Raw genomic sequence first — 20,166 nt, 5'->3', positions numbered from 1 at the left:
CAATCGCTCCATACTATTAGAGTGAAACAATCGCTAACGCATAATCAGTTTTAAATGACTGTTCCGCAAACCCAACCAATTGAAGTGAATCGGCGATCGAAGTCGTAAAAGAATTGACTAAGTGAATCATTCATACATACAAAGGTGCGGAACACTCATCACTGGAAGCATTTCACGCAGATGTTCAGAGCGGCGCGTGCCCCTAGGTTCGGTGGTGGTGGAAATGCCTCTCCAGTCTGTTTTCGCAGGGGGAAGCCGACCCCCACGTGTACATACATGTACACGAGAGCGATAGGGAACCGGGAGTCACACCTGGCCCTTAAAAATAGCATTGGCGTGATTTCGTGACGTCGCTCGTGGCGCACATACTGCATCCGCACGATTTTAATCTCCCTTCTCCGAAAATTTATGAACGGCCTTCCTTGTTTAGCAAATTTTTCTTATAAAACATAAGCGATTATGAATATTATTCTATTTTTTTAATAAATCATTTTAATATATTATATAATTTTTCGCTTGTGTTTGTTTTAATATTGCTTTTATTACTAAATTATTACCGTTTTCCTCTATGATATTTCTTTGTTCAATTTCATTAAATAATTTTGATCTTTCGATTACTAAAAATTGACAATTGTCTTGTGTTTCTTGCAGGGGTCGAAACATCTACATTTAATTGCACTATGTTTGATAGAAGACAATCGAACGGACTTCCTATTGACGCCATTGCCTTGTACGTAGAATGCACCTAGTTACGCTTTGGCGGTTACACATGGGTTACACATACTAGGGTGCACGGGGGTACACGTACTGGTATGCACCCCGTAGAGGTGACAAAAGAGAAGGGGAGGAGCTCTATTTTCATACAAGTTGGCTTACGAGCTCGAGGCGGGAAGGGAGCGCGACTTATGGGAGGAAGTCGGAAGCGACCCGATACGAGTCAGTCGTTCGCGAAGCACCAATACGTTTAGATCGATCGATCGATGTACGAGTGCATCTAATGGATTATTGATTCGACATATAAATTCCGAACAATATTGGTATCGTTATACTGTATTTACTACAAATTATTACACATAAACACGCAAAACAATGTGTGTTAGTACTTAATTAACGATAAAACAATGAACTTAAAATTGAACTAAATTATTCAACAACTTGGCGATGCTCTTCTGAAGTTCACAATTAAATATTACCTAAATATCTTTAAAAGTTGATATTTTCATGTTTTTTTTTTGTACACGCGATAAATAGTGCAGTTTAAATAGAAATTGTTTAGAAATCATAATCTAAAAAAGAAGAAATTTTAAAGAACGTGTAAAAGGAAGAGTTCTTGGTGTCAGTGCGAAAAGCGATTGGATTCTTCATGGGGGTTGCAATGGACACCATACGGTCCTCCGTGCACGCGACCTGTAGGAGGGTCGTTTCGCTCTGCTGAATCGTAAAACCACCCCAGTGTGGCATCACATGTGGCATCATTGCTCATCCTCGTCGTTACTGTCGAACCTGAATCTTCCAAGGAGCTTTCTCAAAGCATTTGAACTAATTTCTCCTTCGACGAGTTCAACGTAGAATACCTCATAAAAAGAGATTAGAATCGCCGCGAAAGTTGGTTGAGGAAAGCGAATATAAAAAATGAGCGCGTTTAAGAGACATCAAAGCAAAGTGTTCTGGAGTCACATGGCGTCTCAGGATCTAGAAAGTTTGGATCCTTTCGCTTCGAGGAACGATTTTGCTAATGTCAAGAAAAACATAGCGCACAATCTTGAAGTAGCCGAAGAGGAAACGGAAGAAGAGCACTCGTCCAGCATCAACGATACCAGTGACACGATCGATGCTGAAAACGTAACGGCGATTTGCGTCTGCCTAAACGAAAACGATGAACGACAATATTCGAGAATGACAACGATACACGAGGAAAATCTGATGACTCAGACGTAAGTGAAATTATTGCGATCAGGATAAAATTTACGTTGTTGTAAGTTTGCTCGAGCATATCGAGTATGTTTGTTTGACTATTATTGGTTCTTCCTTATCACATTGACACACAACGCTACTTTCGTACCGTTAGCTTTAATTACTTAAGTTTCACAACAACCGTATGATAAGTTTTCAAGCGTTCAAATCGTTCACGAATTATTCTTTACATTGATGCCTTTAGTCTCGTATTTTGTGAACGTAAATTTTTAATCGCAATGGTGTTTAATAAATCCAGCATTATTTCCATGTTTAAATGTTATCCTTTAATCTGCCGTAGTTCTTTATATATTTGTATATTTATTTTTGCAAAAATAATTGATTTTAATTTACGATTATTTATTATACTTATATTTACTATAATACTTGTATTACATATATCAGTGATATGTGATTTTTTATGAAGAACATTTAATATGTTGATCGAATAAGATAATATATTTTAATGAACGACAAATATGTAATTTGACCATTTAAAATTTTGCTCCAGTTCTTTCTTGACTTATGGATACAATTTTATCAGTGCAGTGAATTTCAGTTTCAAGGACTGAACCCGTATATGTTCTATGCAGATTACAGTTACAAATACTTCTATATCATTTGTTAAATACGTTTCTTCGAAAAATGTTTAACTTGGATAGAACCAGATGCAATTGCAAAGTTTATTTAATTTTTAGTTGAGACTAAAGATGCTAGCAAAGATGCTAGGAAAATAAATTACATTAATATTCGATAAGTTTGCCAATATAAGTATTTTCAATCATTGGAATACATAAAAATAAGCATTTTCAAAATTTTATAGGGTCACAATGGAAATAAAGGACGAAGATAAAGGAGACGAGAATAATATCGTTCTGGCAAACAGATCGTGCAGTCCTTTGAGTCAAGATCTCCGAAGTCTAGATTCCGGTTTCTCTGATTCCGAACGATCGAATTGTTCCGAATTTTACGAGAATGAAACGCCTAGACGAAGGAGACGGAAGCGTGTTAAAGATCGACGACATGGAATGCATTCGAGAATCGGTGCTGTTTGGTTGGAAAATGAGACTATTCCGAACCCAACATATACCTCTACTCCCAAGGACTCCAGAATTTTACCTCGGAATAAAATGTTTCTTAACACGCATGAAGAACGTGGAGTGTCAAGATCACGCAGGTAATTTAAATACAAAAAATCTTGTTAAAACTGGTCATGTGGTTACAAAAAGTTTAATTCCCATGATTCAGATCAGATACATACGTCATAATGGACTGATCTGGCATGTCTTGCGTATGAAAATATTATATTACTAAAAATTGGTTAAAATGATATTTTTGAATATTTGAGGATAAGTTAATAATTAACTGTTTCGGATATACTACAATTCATAATTATTTCTTTATACATTTCTCTCTTTTAATTTGTCCAGAAGAGTCTTAAGATTTTTAAAAGAATAACTCTACATATACCTAGAACAATTTACATAATACAATGACTTATATAATATTTGTTCATATACATATACATATGATAAACGTAAATATCGATTATATTAAACATTTATATTTACGTATTATAGTAATGCGATGCATATCTGATGGATGTGCTGATAAATGATCTGACATTTACATGGAGTGACACGATGAACATTCGTTTTATGAATAAATAAGTATTTACACAAAATAATGTACAAATAATATGATAGCACGAAAACACATTTTTCAACTAGTGCATGTATGTTATTTCTATAATATAGTAATAATCCTTATGTCCAGTATCCTAATCGCTATCAAAAATTATATGTGCATATGTATACTAATCTTACAATTTCAATCGCTTTCTACACTGTAGTTATTTCAAATTCAGAATATGTATTTGTCCGGTATGTTTGATCGATAATGCCATGAAATTGAAGGGTCTCATACCAAAGGGCATTATCTCTGAAAGTAAGCCGCGCCTTATATGAGTCGATAAGGTATGAAGGATGTATGTTTTAAGAACATGAATCGTCGCGATAAATGTCCCCAGAGTGAGCCAAGCGATAGGAATGCAACACGTAAGGCACTTCCCATGTTATTCTTCTGGTTGTTTCGTAAACTCTCATTTACCCCTATATAATGGTGGAACGTCGTGTGGTTGCGTATGCACGTGGATCGGTCGTCAATCTATAGGTGCATTGGAAGTAGCGCAACTCATCGCCGGGAATATTAAATACTCATTATACAAAACGCGTCGTGACGAAAACGACTCGGCTCGTGTTTGATTTATGACAAGAAACTTAATGAGCATGATTTCCGCGCAATTTAGTGATTTTGGTAAAGTATCTTTTATGGATGTTTGAAGGAGGAAAACAGAAATCGTGTTTTATGCTATATAGGAATAGATATTGAATAAGCAGATATTGAAGAGTTGATTTTTTGTTTTACGATTAACAAATATCGAATGCGAATTAAATATGCAATTAGTATTTATTACATTTGTATTATAATTATACTGTGAATATTTATACACACATGGAAAATTTAAATATGTAATAGTATAAGTATGTAGAATATCCAAAGTACAGTATTTATTATGATGTTTAGAGAATGAAACATATATAATTTGCAACATTTACAAATTATATCTTTTAGATTAAAGAATAAATAATAAAAGTAAAAGATGAAGGCCTTTAGTACCGACGAATATAATTTTTGAAGATTAAAATTAATGGTCCTTGCGTCTTCATGATTAATATTCAGGGAAGTGAGTGACAAAATTGGTATGTTAGACATGTTCTGAAATTGTTGAGTCAATATCTTCTATGAAATCTTACAGGTTTTGAACAATGTATCATAAATAAAACGAGTAGGAAAATACTACGACATACCATCAATTAACATCGATTAATATACGTTCGAGCATCTGCAACGCAAATTAAACTCAGTGTCTAGTTCAATCCGGTATTTGGAGCAACTTATAGAGTCTATATTAATAGCAGGAAGCAAAAGACGATCGATTCGTAAACTCGCTTTGTAACGTTTGCTCTTATATAAAATTAATACTTAGATCGATTTATATTGACGATTGATGCATTAGAAATCAAATAAAAATCAAAAAGAACGTTAGCAATTCGAATTATTCTAAATTATTCAACAATTTCGCTTTCAATACACAGAATGAGTATAAATAATCGACTGAAAGTATTAATAATTCTAGCATATGATCAGAAGTTGAAGAAATAAATTTAAATTTACGTAATAATGAATATTGCAAATAAATAAAAATTGATTAAAGCGATAGAAAATCAGGATTGAGAAGAATATAATGTTACAATGACTAATTTGAAAGAAGGTTTTACATAATTATTTGTTTCACCATCTACAATAGAATTAAATCAATCAAGTCAATCAATCAGGGAACTTATTATACTACTCCAAATCAAATATTCATCCTCCCTGTATATGGGTAGTTATTATACCCATTGTCCTTGTATTTTCAATCAGTATTGATTCAATATTGACTAACAAGTGTTCGTGTAAGTTTTCAATTTTCTTTATCAAGTTCACAAGACATGGATTCGTTCTTTAAAACATACCCAGTCAACCAAAATTGTTCTATGTGCTATCTACATTGTCTTCCATTTCTTCTCAAGACATAGATTAAATGAAATAATTCAAACACTATAATATTCTACTTTACGTACATATGGCGAAATGAAAATCATAATGGCGTGAACCAAGATTTTAACAATTTGAATTCACAAAACCACGTATTTTAACTTCTACCTGTATTATCTCTTTAGTGTAATGTTTAATTAAGTTGCAACTTAATGCTCAATCTTTTGTAACAATAGGCGCGGAATATCATTATATAAGCACTAGCAGTGAACTGACTTATATCATTATCATTCTCAGCCCTCCATATGGTTCCTGTGGCTGCATTCGTTTATTTACAGAATCGCTCAATTGTTGTAAATTTATTTCAGCGTCGTCAGTGTCATAAAAAGTAATTTCACGAGCCTGCAGGTTTTAGCAGCATCTAAAATAGAACCAACATTGTACATCTAACAAGACAATAGGACGCGTTTCTTTTGACACCCTATAGATGTACGCGAGCCAGTACGTGATTCAATGTAACGTGCCACACGAGGAATACCTAAATGAAAGAGCGACGCTGTTTGAGTCAACCTGGGCTCCGGTGTGTCCCGGTGCGACGACAGCAAACGTACGAAGAATTCCAGCCACCGCACCGAGTGGATCGTGTGCAGGTGATGGCGTACAGCTTAGTCAAAGAAATGGGATTAGTCACCGTCGTCCATGAGAGAACGATTCTAGTTCCGGAGCTGACCGATTAGTCAGCTTTTTGCGCTATAATATATCCGTTCCTTCGTCGATCTCCGATTGTTCCACGACGGAATCCGTGCACCTGGTTATGCGGATTGAACAGTGGTTAGGCCTTAACTATGTCGCGGCAACAGTAGTCGAGACTCCTGTCTCGTTATGGCACGATTAAGGTACCGTAGATTCTTCGTGCAATTTGGGTCATCTGTGATCTATCGTATTTGTTGGAAGTTTATGTTTCCGAGTTATGTTTGGATTAAGTGAAGATGCTGGTCGATTGTCGCAGTAGAATGGAAGAAGGTTTCGATGAATTTGTTATGACATGAGCAAGGTATTGTAGGTTCTTGGATGAATATAGTGTGATTTTGGAGTTAAATTTCATCTATGTTATTTATGTGGAACATCGATGATTCACCATGTGCATCGAAAACTGAATTTTTATTAAGGAAAAGATATTTCTTAGATAAACGCCAGTTTGACATTTTATTGAAGCATCGCAAATTCCTTTACGAAGTTATATTTCTGCTATGATACGATTAAGATATTAGATTAGATTAGATCTCTGTATGGATATAGATATAACGTGATTTTGAAAGATTTATTTTGTATTATTTGTAAATTAGAATGTCGATCATTCACCGTATTTGCTGGAAATTGAAATTTTATTGGGAAAAAGACATGTCTTAAATGGATATAAGGAAGCGTAGAATAAGGAAAAGCTTATTATTTCATTGAAGTATTATATAAACACATATTTCTTTTTATAGATTTAGTATAGTTTGGAAACTTTTGGTCATCTATAATATTTCTTGACTAAACAGTATCGGATAATATTGAAATAAACTTGGATAGAAGGAAACTGAAAGTGTAAAACATTACATAAAGAATTAGAATACAATTCTCACATCTGTTTTTAAGATTTTTATAAGAAATTTTTAACTTCACGTAAAATTGAATCTATCCAATTGAAATTCCTTGAAGAGGGAAACAGTATAAATATAGGAAAATAATATACGTAGAAGTGTTTGAAGGAAGATACAACAATTTCTTAAAAGGATGACAAATAAAATTGTTTATTATCTCTAATGTTACAATATAAATTCGCGAGTATGGAGGAATTTGACCGATATTAAAAGTATTATTACAGAGTAAGCGCATATTCTGAAAATTGAGAAAATGTTGAAAGTTGATAACATTGTTTATCATTATGTAACACATTAAATAACATACTTAGATAGAAATTAGATCTTTCTGAATGGAATCACTCTGGGGAACGAAGATCAATGACTTTTCATCATATAAGTTAAAACAGGCTAACACAAGTCCGTGAGATGAAGCGATGTTGCATAAATTTCATGGTTTACGATCAACGGATACAATTATCTACGCTATTATAACTGTTAAGATAAAAAATAAATACATTACGATATTTTCGCGAAGAATGAAATACTTTAAACGGTAATTTAAGCTTTTAAAGAGGTAAATATACAGTAATAACGTTACTTTGATACATTTATATTAATTGTATCTACTCTATATTTTATTAAGATATAGTTCGAATTTATATTATTCGAAGCAATTAATTGGACGTCAGGTTTAAAATATCAGGCACGTAACAAATATTGTATATTTATGCTTACGCAGTATAGAGCTATTACACTAATGGATAGCTTAATGAGTGACGAAATTACTTGATTAAGCAGTTATTTAATTGTCCCGAGCAATATAATTTTTTCTCTTAATGTCGTAACACGAGACGAATGACACGTGTTACTTGGATTATTTAATAAGAATTTTTCTGGACCTGAAGCTGCATTTTTAACACGAGAGGACAAAATATTTTCTTCTCTGAGAATTTGAAAATAAAAAGTAGTACATCACTTCAGAAAAGCAAACTTAAAATTATTGTACTTATTAATTGCCTTTGTAGACCGTGCAACTTCCTTATCGATACTCGTAGAACATTACATATTACATTAATAAACTATTTTTTCTTCATAAATCCTATATTTTTATGAAACAAAAGAATATGACGATCTTCTAACAAAACTGTGCGAAGATGCCTGCTTCTTCGAACGTTAAATACTATTTTGATTTTGTTCTTAATAAATCATAATTCATTTATAATTTTCATTGATTGCGACAGTTTAATTTAATTGACAAATAATGATTTTTTACAGAACGGAAGACGATCAAGTAGATGCGTCGAAAATTCCGCCATCTGTTTCCTTGGAAGACGAGTGTCTTGGCGATTTTTTGTACGCGACTGAACCACCGGAAGATGCGACCGCGCCAAGAAGCGCAAACTCATCGATAGCGACTAACTTTTCGGAGATAGAATCATCCTACAAGTCTACTCTACATTCCAGAACTTACAGACAATCCTCATCGGTGAGATCATGGTTGAGCGATCTCGCAATGGAAATCGACAACGAGTGTGGTAACACTCTTCAAAGTAAAGCTCTACCACAACGACGACCTCGCGAATTTTTAGACGAAAAAGAAGAAATGAATGATTTGAAGAATCTGTCGACTTTAGCTACGGCTGCTGCAAATAAATTACTTGTTAGAGCTGAACAATTTGATCGACATTATCAGTATATCTTTAGGTAAGTGTAAAGAATGACTCAAAACTTTGTAAATTATATTTCAATTTTACTAAAATAATGTTGACTACAGAAAATATTGATAATTTATGGATAGTATTAATGATACTGACGAATCATATTTTTTGCAGTAAAGTGTCGCATTTAGAAAGTGGCAGATCGGAGCAGCAGCTTCTACGTGCCATAGAGGAAGACGCTTTCTCCCTGCTTTCGGAGTTAGGTGCACCGCCCCCGCGTAGAATTCAGCAAAACAATTTGAAAGCAATATTAGCGCAGTTGGAAAGTATGAAGAATTATATTGACGCTGCTGTAGACACTCGCTTGGATTTTTATATCGAAGTAAGACATATTTCGTATCGCATAATGCACATATACGAATATATGAAGTAATTAATGATGAACAATATATACGTAGATAGTATACACAATATTAAAATCAATATTGTTTTATAGAGGGTAGTCAGAGGGTTGGAAGAAGCGCCAAAAAATGATATCATGTTAGCCAGAGGTGCTCTAGCAGCTTTAACTGCTCTAGGTTTGGCAGGACCTCGAGCAGGAAGCAGTATCACAAGATGTTCAGGCATCAGGGCGCTTTTGACTTCCTTGATCACCGCTGGTAGGACTTCAGTAGATTTTGTCGCAGCTTCTTTACGTGCATTAGCAAGCGTGTGTTGTTCTGCTACGGCAATAAACCAGTTTGTTAAAGACGGTGGTCCAGAGATATTGACAGACTTACTAGTCGTGGACAATACATCTGAGAAAGAGAAAATGGAAGCAACAGCATTGCTTGTACAAATCACCGCACCCTGGGTCAATGGTTTAGGTCTACCGTATGTGGAGCCTTTTGCAAAGGATTTAATACTGCCCTTAAATCGTCTAGTCGAGAACACCAACTGTGGTCAGACTCTATTGCTAGTTGCAGCCGCGTTCAATCACCTGTCCAAATCTAGAAAATGCGCATTTGTGATACTGGAACACGACACGGTTAAGAAGTTGCTCAAAACTGTGAAAAGGTCAGCTGGCAGAAATGTTTGGTTGATGGAGCAGGTAGCAGCTCTTATCAGTGAACTAGCACGTATACCTGAAGCTCGAACGCATCTGGCGGAAGTTCGTGCCTCTATCGCGCTAGTTTCTTTTCTTAGAATGCGACCTCCTGGCTTAGAAAACGCATATAGACGTTTAGAAATTACTGCTGCTGCAGCACTTACAAGACTTTGTGTAGATCCAGAGATTGCAAGACAAGTAGTTGCTGTCGGAGGCGCAGATTGTCTTCCATCGTATAAAGCTGAAGATCTTTTGACCGAGGATGAAGATCAAATTGAAGCCGGATTGTTAAGATACACAAAATCCTTAAGAAGGGCGTGTAAAAAAGCCACAAAACAAATCGATATCGCGAGGGCCAGTGATTATAGTACTTTGAATTAAAATCAATATGAAAATTGTACATATGTCGAATACATTTTATAAGAAAAAGAGAGTTTATGTTTATATGCTTGTATAATAAAGACACTATATATATGTAATGTATATTTTTATTACATTTGTATAGAAATATATTATATATTGTATCATATTCTAAGAATCTTAATTCTGATATTAGTAAAATTACAAAAAATACTGATAAAAATAGTATATTCTCCTCTAAAAATAAGCTACTTATAGTAGAATTTATAATCCTAAAGTAGAAGAAATCAAGTTTTGTAAAAATAATGTAATTTGAATTAACCTGATGAATAAATAAAACCAATTTGTTGGTTATATTTTTATTTACTTTCCAGCATTGATTGTTTAGGTCGCTGACTGCTCATTCTTTAATTGACTTTGGTGAAATACATCTATGGTTGTCTCAGAACAAGGTCTCAATTCAAGATCACAAGAACCTAATACAAATTTTCCATTAGGTGCTTTAAAATAATCTAATCCACGGCCAATCTTAATTATCCAACCATTGCTAAGTCTGAAACAAAAGTACATAATAAATGAAAAATATTCTATCATTACATATTATATCTTATAGAACTAAAATAAGAATAAAATACAATGATTCAATAAATATAATTACACCTAACTAAACTATATTCTTACACTATTTGTCTGTCGTGTAAAGTATCAGAAAAATTAAATTCAAAAGAAATAAGATGAGATGATAAACTCTGTTTCAGTTCCTCTAATCTTGCTATTTGATTCTTCTTATCTTCTGGATCAAGGGTTGTAATTAAAAATATTTTAGACAGTGCATGACATTTTTTTACTGCCAGTTCACATAGCCTTACCAAATTTTGACACTAAAAATAAAATATAATATCAGTTTAGGATATATTGATACATAACTTATAAACTAATTTAAAGTTAAATAATACCTGATGAAACATTCTTATATAGGGGTCTTCAATACGAATATATGTAACTGTTGCATCTAAAAATCTTCCAAAGACGGTACCATAACCATATCCTGTACTACCAGTTTCAATTTTGATTAATTCTCTGTATATGCCACTTGCCTTCTGCTTTTCAATTAAATCCTTTATTTTTTCTGCTCTGTCCAAATACTGTGATGCCCGGGTAGCAAAATGTTTCTGTCTTATTGGATCTTTTGTTTCTGATTGTTATATTAACAATTTGTTAATCAATTTATAAGTTAAAAATATATAAAATAATAAAATGAGTAGTACAATATTTAAAAATACACATAAATTTTTTATTAACATTTAAAAAAAATTAAAATAGAAATCAAAATTTTTTATAATAATAAAAAAACTAATAATGTTAACAAATTAAAATTAAAAATATATATATAATATTACCTTTCATAGAATCAAGAAGTATTTGTACACCTTCTTGATATAATACAAAGGCCATTGTATATTGTTTATTGTTATCTCTTTCTACCGCTCGTTTTAGAATCGAAGCTGCCGCGCTTTCCATTGTATATACATATATATACCCTAAGTAATTTACAATAAATTATGTTTTCAAAAATAATTGCATACACTTAAAATATATTACACATTTCTAATATTCGAATAACTTATAATCTACTATTTGAGTATTTAAAAAATGTACTCGCGTTCACATGATACGCTGTGCATGCGCAGAAGATTGTAAACAATGGAAAGATGATATATCATGAATCAAACATATCCAATAGTGAGTGATCGTAATTTTTTAAACAATATTTGTCCTTGCTATTCATTAACAGAATAATTTTATGCGAAGAATTTTTATATTAAAAAGTGTTAAGATTAATTAACATATAGGTACGTATATGGCAGATAAATAAAAAGTGAAAAAATAAAGATTTCATACTTACTATTTATTTAATAAATTGTAGAATATCAAATCTGTCTTGTAATATAACTAGTTTCTTCGCTCCATTATCACATACTTGAAATATCGATTCTCGAGTATATCGAAAGTCATTTCGATTAATGTCACGATGCAAAACAATTATATGGCGCTCAAGAATATAATTCTAACCTAACATTTAGCTATGTCAAGTTAAAGTAATTTAAACGAGATGCAAGATTAATTGAAGTTTAATTTTGATCGTGTAAAATTCAATAAAGAATATCATTTTTAAACAATTCATAAACGTGTAAAGCATACCTGACGTTGTTATTAAAATGGACAATTATTTGATTACAGGTTTTTAACCAAAATGCAATGAGACGTTCTTTCAACGGTATCGTGCCACGTGAGCTATATACCAATGTGTGCGCGGGTTTTTAAATAGAAAAAAACCGTACTTGTAATGCATTACTGTACTTTCATGTGTGTAATATAAGAAATAAAATTGTTTAATATCACTTGTATTATACTATACCATTAGATAAATTTTTTCAGTGGAAATATTTTCAGTTATGAATATAATTATTTTAAATAATTGTTTATAATTATATCATTAATTACATTTTACTTTTCAGCAGTATAATAAAGAGAAATGTAAAAAATTGATCATTTTATACCAACTATAATTTTCACAATGAAATCTACTAAAAATATTGGAACTGGTACTTTATGGGGGGAATTACCAGCAAGAGAAACTCTAAAACAAGAAGTAATAACTCCAGATGTCATAGAAAATATTTGGAGACAAGTTATGGAAGAATCAAATAACCCTGATTGTGATTTTCAAGTGGGTAGACAAGCTGAGTATGTATAGCAAATTTATCCTCAATTTAAAAACAGATCTTGCTTTTACGACATTATACAGCATTTTCTTTTTATACTTATAGATTACCAATGGGAAATCTTCATGTATTAAATACTATAAATCTTCATCAACAACTGAGGATGATGGTAATAATGTGAAATAATTATTAGAAACATATGAGTCTTATATTTCTTTAATAATATTTGCATTAATTGTTAGGAAGAAGGGATGGTACTGGAAAATATGACAACAATTGAAGCACAAGATTTACAAGAAAAAAAAGAAGCACAGAATTCATTTCAGTTTTCACCTGTACAAAAAGAAAGGTATTAAAACGTATATGCATAAAATACATTTATACAATTCAGTAAAACATTAACAAGATTTTTATTTTAGAAATGTATTTAAAAATGCTTCAACGATACATTACCTTACACCAGAAGCAGCTCGTTCTATATTGAAGCATGCAGTTATTACTCTTTTAGCTCACATTGGATTTGAAAAATCTTCAAATATAGCTATAGAAACGCTTACAGATATTGCAAATCATTTTTTGAGAAGAATAACACTTTTAATGAAGGCAGCATATGAACAGAGAGATCATGGTTTTCCAGTAATACAAAATTTTATCAACTTACTCTATATAAAAATAAGAAATTTATAAAAAATATATGTATGTATATTCTTATAGGATATATTAGAAAGGGTATTAGTGGAAACAGGTATTGGTGGAGTAGCTGCTCTTCATGACTACTATCAAGAATATGTGCTGAAATTTGAAGATAACATGAAAAAGAAGGTTGAAGCAATGATAGAAAAACAGAGGCAACTTGAATTTAATGTTTATAGTGCTAAGTATTTAATTGTACTGAAGAGGCTGCAATGCTTCTGAAGGTGAAATGTTTTATTTCTATTAATATTTGTTTAATTTATAGGATGGTTTTAGATGAAGCAGCTAATAAATTGCAATTCGAGGAACTTGATGAATTTGGAAATGTGTACCGAGAAGTGCCGACTCTTCAACTGTTAGATCCTGAGATGGGCTTCCCTCCCAGTCTTGATGCTGGCTTCCAAATGCTGTACAGTCTTGAACAAGATGAGTAAGTTATTTTCATGAATATTAATTTTTGTGCATTACACTATAAAGTCGCTGGTTATAGGTTAAATAACTTGGAAGTGGAAGAAGAAGAAGTAAATGTAAGCGATTCTCCGAATACTGGACAACGACCTGATACATCGAGTGATAAAAAAAAATCTTGATAGGTTTAATAAACGTATATAATCTTAAATTTTATTTTTATTTTATGTAAAAAGAAATTTCTAATAAATTCTTAATATTAGTAATGTTTCTGAAATTGTATATAAATTCATTATTAAACTAATGAGAAAGTTCAATATTGTATGAAATCTTTAAAAATTTAGTGTTTATTTTATATTGTACATGTTTTATTATGTATTGAATATCTAAAAATAATTTGCATTCCTTATATTAAAAGTGAACGACTTAATGTTTATATGAACTTAAAATATTAACAATGACTTCCAGCTGCTTCTAGAAAATTATTCGCTTCGAATTACAAGCAAGCGACCTCTATGTATAAAAAACCATCGCCACGCGTCCCAGAATACTTTGCGAAGTCATTGACAACACGTCAAAAATGGCAGATCCAGCGCCTAGTAAAAGTGATATTGAGGAAATTTTTAAAAGATTACGAGCTATTCCGACAAATAAGGTTTGCTTCTTCATTTTTTAATTTTCCGTGCGATGTTGAGTATCGAATTGTATAAAATTACAAAAGTATTTGATCTGACAATAATCTTGACGTTAATGTCATATTTTCATTCCCAACCTGTAATTTCCCTGGAATCTTCCGTTTCATAATGACACATATTACGGGATATTTTGTGTCAATCTTCATTTCGACAATAATAGAACCTTATAATTCTCGTATTGAAAAAAGTATTACATCATCAATTAAATCTATAATTTATCATTAGGCAATTAATCAAATATTACCATAATATATATTTTGATATAGCACTATAATTTTTTTTTAGACATGTTTCGATTGCAATGCAAAAAATCCAGCATGGTCCAGTGTGACTTACGGTGTTTTCCTATGCATCGACTGTTCTGCAGTTCATCGAGGATTAGGTGTCCATTTGACATTTGTTCGATCTACTCAACTTGACACAAACTGGACTTGGTTGCAATTAAGGAACATGCAATTGGGTGGAAATGCAAATGCTGTTAGTGAAATTTGAAATTATTAATTGTTATTAAAATCAGTACATTATAGAAATCTTTGTTATACTTTCCAGAGAAAATATTTTGCACAGCATAATTGTACAACAACTGATGCTCAGCAAAAGTATAATTCACGTGCTGCTATGCAATATAGAGAAAAATTGGCACAGGCATCTGCTCAAGCAATGCGACGTTATGGAACAAAGGTAAAATATACATTGTTTGTATGTATATTCGCCATACAGAACATGCAATTTAGTGAATTAAACATTTTATAATTACAAATATGGTAATTATAGGTTTTTCTTCCTTCAACAAAAAATAAGACAATGGTGAGCTGTAAAACTACTTTTACAAAAGCATCATCGAATTACTAATACTTGTTTAAAACTTTATTTAAAGATAGCATTCTAAAAGTTAATATGTGGTTATTTTTATGCTCAGTTATTAATAGTTGTAAAAACATATGCACTATTTTTTCAAAATTATTTATCATTGTATGTTCTATTTTATTCATTACACCAATAGTTGCAAACTATTTTCATTATATGACTAACTTGTTCAGCGTGTATGTATCTTACATAAAACATAGCATCATAAAAAAAAAGATTGTTTTAAAATACATCTAGAACAATTAATTTTTCTTAAGGTTGTGTTTTATTGTAGCTGCATTTAGATGATGATCCAACATCAACATCTGAAGAGCAAGGTGAAGTTGATTTTTTTAAAGAACATGAAAGTGCTGAGGTATATCATCAGTCTTCAGTATATCCCGAGGGAAATTTAGTTCCTGCTTCTAATTCTGTATCAATCAATGACAATGAGGACAAAAATAATCAAAAAGATAGCTTAGAAACTGCTGCTAATTCTTTAGGCCCTACTGTTAAGTTATCTGATTCTACCTCAAACTTGGTATCTGAAAGGAAACCAACCATAGGTGTCAGAAAGGTTCCAAATAAACGAAGTGGTGTATGTATACAAATGGTTATTTATTCATCACTTATGTTTAACATAGTTTAATAACGAATGGTTTAAAATTTTTAAATTATTATTTTGACTTTAGAATACTAATACAATTTTAAAATACTAGTATACTTTTAATTAAAAGTGTGCTATTTATTTTTTATACTTTTATAATAGTTGGGCAAGAAAACTGGTGGGTTGGGTGCTCAAAGAGTCAAAACAAATTTTGATGAATTAGAAAAAAGTGTTGCTGGAGCTAATAAAGAACCACAGGAGAAAGATCAACAAGAAAATACAAAAGAAGAACAAGATGAAATTGCTACCCGACTTGCCTACCGCTATGAAAAGAATTTAAGTGAACAGGCTAAAAAGATAGAACAGAGAACGAAACAATTAGATCCTTCTAAAGCAACACAAGCAGAACGTCTTGGTATGGGATTTAATACACGAAGGTAATGTTTATATCTTATTTGTAAACTTGTATATGTATATTTATATAAATATATATTTAGATTGTTGATATATGTACTGTATCTATATAATTTTATATATAATTGAAGAATTATTATTTTGTGTAATAATACTGAAAAAGAGAGAAATTGTAAATATTGTACACATAACATAAAATACGATATATTGGAAATATGTGTAATTTACAGTGGTGCAAGTCATTCTGCACTTGGTGATATGAGAACAATAATGCAGGAAACATCATCAAGGACTGTAACTGCTTCTGAACCAAGACCGAGAGATATTGATGTCGAACGAGATCCTTTTATTAATTTAGACGAATTTTATGTGGTCTTTTCAACACCATATAGTAGCAATACTAACAACAAATCTCGTAATGAAGAAGTTATTGTTATCGCAGAGCCAGAACCACCAAAACGTGTAGCTCCATTGAGCAAACAAAATAATAGTAAGAATGATGTTAAAACGATGGTAGAAGGAGAAGCACAGAAGAAATTTGGTAGTGCCAAGGCTATTAGTTCCGATCAGTATTTTCAGGACAGTAAAGATGATGATTCTGTGAGTTGCTGTTACATAGTAATATTCTTTTTGTACATTCTATCGTTCTATTTAAATTACAATTTTATGCCACTTTAATTTACAGTGGGAACGTAAAAATAATTTGCGCCGTTTTGAGGGTTCATCTAGTATTTCATCAGCTGATTATTTTGGCACAGGAAGTTCCACTGTCACATCCCCCACGTCTTCTTTATCAATACGTCTTAGCGGTGGAAGAACTGGAGTCGATTTAGATGATGTTAGAGAAAGTGTACGTCAAGGAGTAAATAAGGTTGCAGGCAGAATAAGTTCTCTTGCCAATGCGGCTGTTTCTTCTTTACAAGATCGCTATGGACTTTGAACGAAAATTTACTGCATTTTACTAAAATTGTTACTATACTTATATTTGGACACTTCTTGTCCATTGTTCGAAACTGTAAATAAAAACTTGTAATTCAGCTTATTTGTAATTTGCTTTTTAAAATTATGAATAAGACATGTTAATAATTATAATTAAAGGTGAAATATTGTTGATATAAAATCAATCTTCTTAAAAATTTGTGTTCATAAGGCTTAAAACAACGAAGCTCATACAAAAGCTTAGCAAATTTTATAAACTTTGACATCACGAAGTATGACAATGAGACATTGTTCATCATTATGATGTAAAATTAAATATAAAGAATTTAAAAAAATAATCGACATAAAATATCAATAATTTATATAACTAGGAATTTGTACCAATAGATTCCTTGCAGCGTGAAATTAAATGAGAATATGGTTTTCCATGAAGGAAACATACAAGGATGACCGTCATATTATCACAGCCAGTACCCATTAAGGCATCTGGGGCAAGGCAATGTTTCATAAGCTCTTCACAAATTTCTTCAGGATCCATTGTATCCTGTTCTTCTCCTATCCCAAATTTCGACTGGACTAAACGTGTTCGTATAAAATTGACTACTTCATTACTCGTCATTACATCCCAAATACCATCACAAGCCAGTACAACAAATTCCCAATCTTGTGTTATTCGAAACTCCTGAACTTCAGGAAAAGCTATAAATGTAAAGATGCATTAACATATATTAATTTTTCGTTAGAAACTTCATATTATTATTTATTATCTATTACCAGTTACGATTTGTTCTTGTGGTGGTTTACGTTCATTTCGTTTGAACATAAAATCTCCCAGTGCACGAGATAATGCTAATTGACCGTTTACTCTGTTAAATTCAACCCAGCCACCACCAACTTCGATTCTTTCACGTTCATCTTTCAATGTAGGTTTATGATCGCGACTAAGTGGAACAGCATTACCATTAATGCTTGCCACTGCCCTACTGTCACCTGCATTTGCCTGTAAAGGTTTTATATGTCAATAATTGCAATAAAATAAAAAAAGAAACAGTAACTTAGAAAGAACTTACACTATATATAATATTGTCCTTTATAAGAAGTGCTATAACAGTAGTTCCTGCTTGTTCATCTTTAAGTGCTGCATCATTTTGCATTGCTTTATCTAATTCCAGAAAACCCTGTTGTATAGCTTGAACAATGTTACCAGCTTTGTATTCGCTTCTTCTAGTTATATATTCATGAAGATGTTTTCCAGCATGTTGTGCCATTGCCGCACCTATCAATATTATCTATCACTTCTTTGAGCATGGAAGGAATTATATATAAACTTATCCACTATAACTTCTAATTTACAGCAATTATAATAGAACCTGAAATTTCCTTTTAAAGTATATTTTTTCTGTACGCTTCAAATCAATCGGTATTTAAATACTTCTTGTATGTAGCTTTAAACAAAACAATAATCTCAGCTTATAATTAAAAACATTATATTTTTATGTCATATTCTCACCTCCATGACCATCATATACAGCAAAGAATGCAGTACCAGGATCGTCAGGTAATGAAAGTATATGAACATGACAATCTTCCATTTTGATACGCCATCCTTGCATACAGGAACTTCCAACTCGATAGTTTGAGTTTCTGCAGCATGCTAATTTCTTAGCTGTTACAGGTTCACTGAGCGTTTGACCCATTATTTTTCTGAAGATTCTGATATTATTTACAACATACCATTATTTGGAATATAAATTACATAACTTTTGAATAATAAAATTTAAACTTAACACATTTCCAAAATAATATTCTATTAAACATATCTCTTTCGAAATTTTAATTATTGACTTATTTACGCGAGTTATAATTAACTGTTTTTTTATAGTCGTTTTATTATATTCCGCTTTTGCTTACATATTTATCTTTGCAAATACGAAGTTATTGTATTTGTTAATGTTTTCTTTTCCTTGCGTAAAATCTGTTCTTGTCAAGAACTCAAAGTTTATAATTTCTGTTATTCATACGTAAGTTTGATACAAACACTTTGTACAAAACTAAGATCTAACGTCAAACATCAAAGATGATCTAACCTCTCGCAGAATTTTATACGCATCGCATCTTCCACAATTCAAGGTTAGAGAAATATCCTTTAAAAATAATATTTTTGCGCTTATATACTACAATTAGCTCTTGCTCTATTTATGTGATCTTAATTTAGCATCGCATCTTACCTTCATATACTGCCAAACGAACATAGGTAAATATAACCTCTTTACCTACTATTCGTTTCGTAGAATTTTTTAAGAAGTAAACAATATCATATAACTTTGATAAGACCGTATCTTTATGCTATGAGTTACGTATTTAGCCATACAAAATCTCACTGACAATTACCAATTATGTCGTAAAAATTACTCAAAAATATCCACTTCGTCTAAAACGTATTAAGTCAACAGCTGATTATTCATCGATCAGCTGCAACTATGTTACAAAAAATGTGAGCGACACAGATGAATAACTGATTTGCGGCGTGAGTAGGAAGATCGGTGATACAA

At 31.9% G+C, this 20,166-nt stretch overlaps 5 protein-coding genes across 13 annotated transcripts; 3 read left to right on the top strand and 2 right to left on the bottom strand.

Moving 5' to 3' along the window:
- Positions 1-929: 929 nt before the first annotated feature.
- On the top strand, positions 930-10,405 carry LOC122568630 (protein inscuteable homolog). The gene is made up of 5 exons (XM_043728573.1): positions 930-1,934; positions 2,777-3,130; positions 8,457-8,885; positions 9,014-9,221; positions 9,336-10,405. Exons 1-5 carry the CDS (start codon positions 1,633-1,635, stop codon positions 10,305-10,307), a joined length of 2,265 nt encoding a protein of 754 aa, XP_043584508.1. The 5' UTR covers positions 930-1,632; the 3' UTR covers positions 10,308-10,405.
- Positions 10,397-12,334, bottom strand: LOC122568639 (MIT domain-containing protein 1-like). The gene is made up of 5 exons (XM_043728594.1): positions 12,193-12,334; positions 11,687-11,827; positions 11,243-11,481; positions 10,968-11,167; positions 10,397-10,839 (listed from the first exon to the last, which is right to left on the bottom strand). The coding sequence occupies exons 2-5, from the start codon at positions 11,805-11,807 to the stop codon at positions 10,671-10,673; spliced, it is 729 nt and encodes a 242-aa protein (XP_043584529.1). The 5' UTR covers positions 11,808-11,827; positions 12,193-12,334; the 3' UTR covers positions 10,397-10,670.
- Positions 11,943-14,701, top strand: LOC122568638 (STAGA complex 65 subunit gamma-like). Of its 6 annotated transcripts, none has more exons than XM_043728591.1 (9): positions 11,943-12,139; positions 12,528-12,653; positions 12,809-13,034; positions 13,118-13,181; positions 13,255-13,361; positions 13,432-13,648; positions 13,727-13,890; positions 13,971-14,135; positions 14,196-14,383. In XM_043728591.1, exons 3-9 carry the CDS (start codon positions 12,865-12,867, stop codon positions 14,293-14,295), a joined length of 987 nt encoding a protein of 328 aa, XP_043584526.1. In that variant the 5' UTR covers positions 11,943-12,139; positions 12,528-12,653; positions 12,809-12,864; the 3' UTR covers positions 14,296-14,383. The 6 variants fall into 6 exon arrangements, with proteins under 6 accessions (XP_043584526.1, XP_043584522.1, XP_043584525.1 ...); XM_043728587.1 differs by lacking the exon at positions 11,943-12,139 and adding an exon at positions 12,302-12,432; XM_043728590.1 differs by lacking the exon at positions 11,943-12,139 and adding an exon at positions 12,327-12,385.
- Positions 14,610-17,717, top strand: LOC122568632 (ADP-ribosylation factor GTPase-activating protein 2). Of its 2 annotated transcripts, XM_043728578.1 has the most exons (8): positions 14,610-14,768; positions 15,094-15,285; positions 15,358-15,489; positions 15,583-15,615; positions 15,950-16,252; positions 16,424-16,698; positions 16,906-17,275; positions 17,361-17,717. In XM_043728578.1, exons 1-8 carry the CDS (start codon positions 14,694-14,696, stop codon positions 17,613-17,615), a joined length of 1,635 nt encoding a protein of 544 aa, XP_043584513.1. In that variant the 5' UTR covers positions 14,610-14,693; the 3' UTR covers positions 17,616-17,717. The 2 variants fall into 2 exon arrangements, with proteins under 2 accessions (XP_043584513.1, XP_043584514.1); XM_043728579.1 differs by lacking the exon at positions 15,583-15,615.
- Positions 17,547-20,093, bottom strand: LOC122568636 (probable protein phosphatase 2C T23F11.1). Of its 3 annotated transcripts, none has more exons than XM_043728585.1 (7): positions 19,843-20,093; positions 19,526-19,758; positions 19,125-19,327; positions 18,685-18,890; positions 18,389-18,614; positions 17,996-18,313; positions 17,547-17,688 (listed from the first exon to the last, which is right to left on the bottom strand). In XM_043728585.1, the coding sequence occupies exons 3-7, from the start codon at positions 19,309-19,311 to the stop codon at positions 17,624-17,626; spliced, it is 1,002 nt and encodes a 333-aa protein (XP_043584520.1). In that variant the 5' UTR covers positions 19,312-19,327; positions 19,526-19,758; positions 19,843-20,093; the 3' UTR covers positions 17,547-17,623. The 3 variants fall into 3 exon arrangements, with proteins under 3 accessions (XP_043584520.1, XP_043584519.1, XP_043584521.1); XM_043728584.1 differs by having other exon boundaries at positions 19,702-19,758; XM_043728586.1 differs by lacking the exon at positions 19,526-19,758.
- Positions 20,094-20,166: the final 73 nt, after the last annotated feature.

Source organism: Bombus pyrosoma, linkage group LG6, assembly GCF_014825855.1.
Source record: "Bombus pyrosoma isolate SC7728 linkage group LG6, ASM1482585v1, whole genome shotgun sequence".
In the NCBI taxonomy this organism is placed as follows: Eukaryota; Metazoa; Arthropoda; class Insecta; order Hymenoptera; family Apidae; genus Bombus; species Bombus pyrosoma.
Note: the sequence above shows the minus strand (reverse complement) of the source record. Positions and strands in the feature narration are given on the sequence as shown.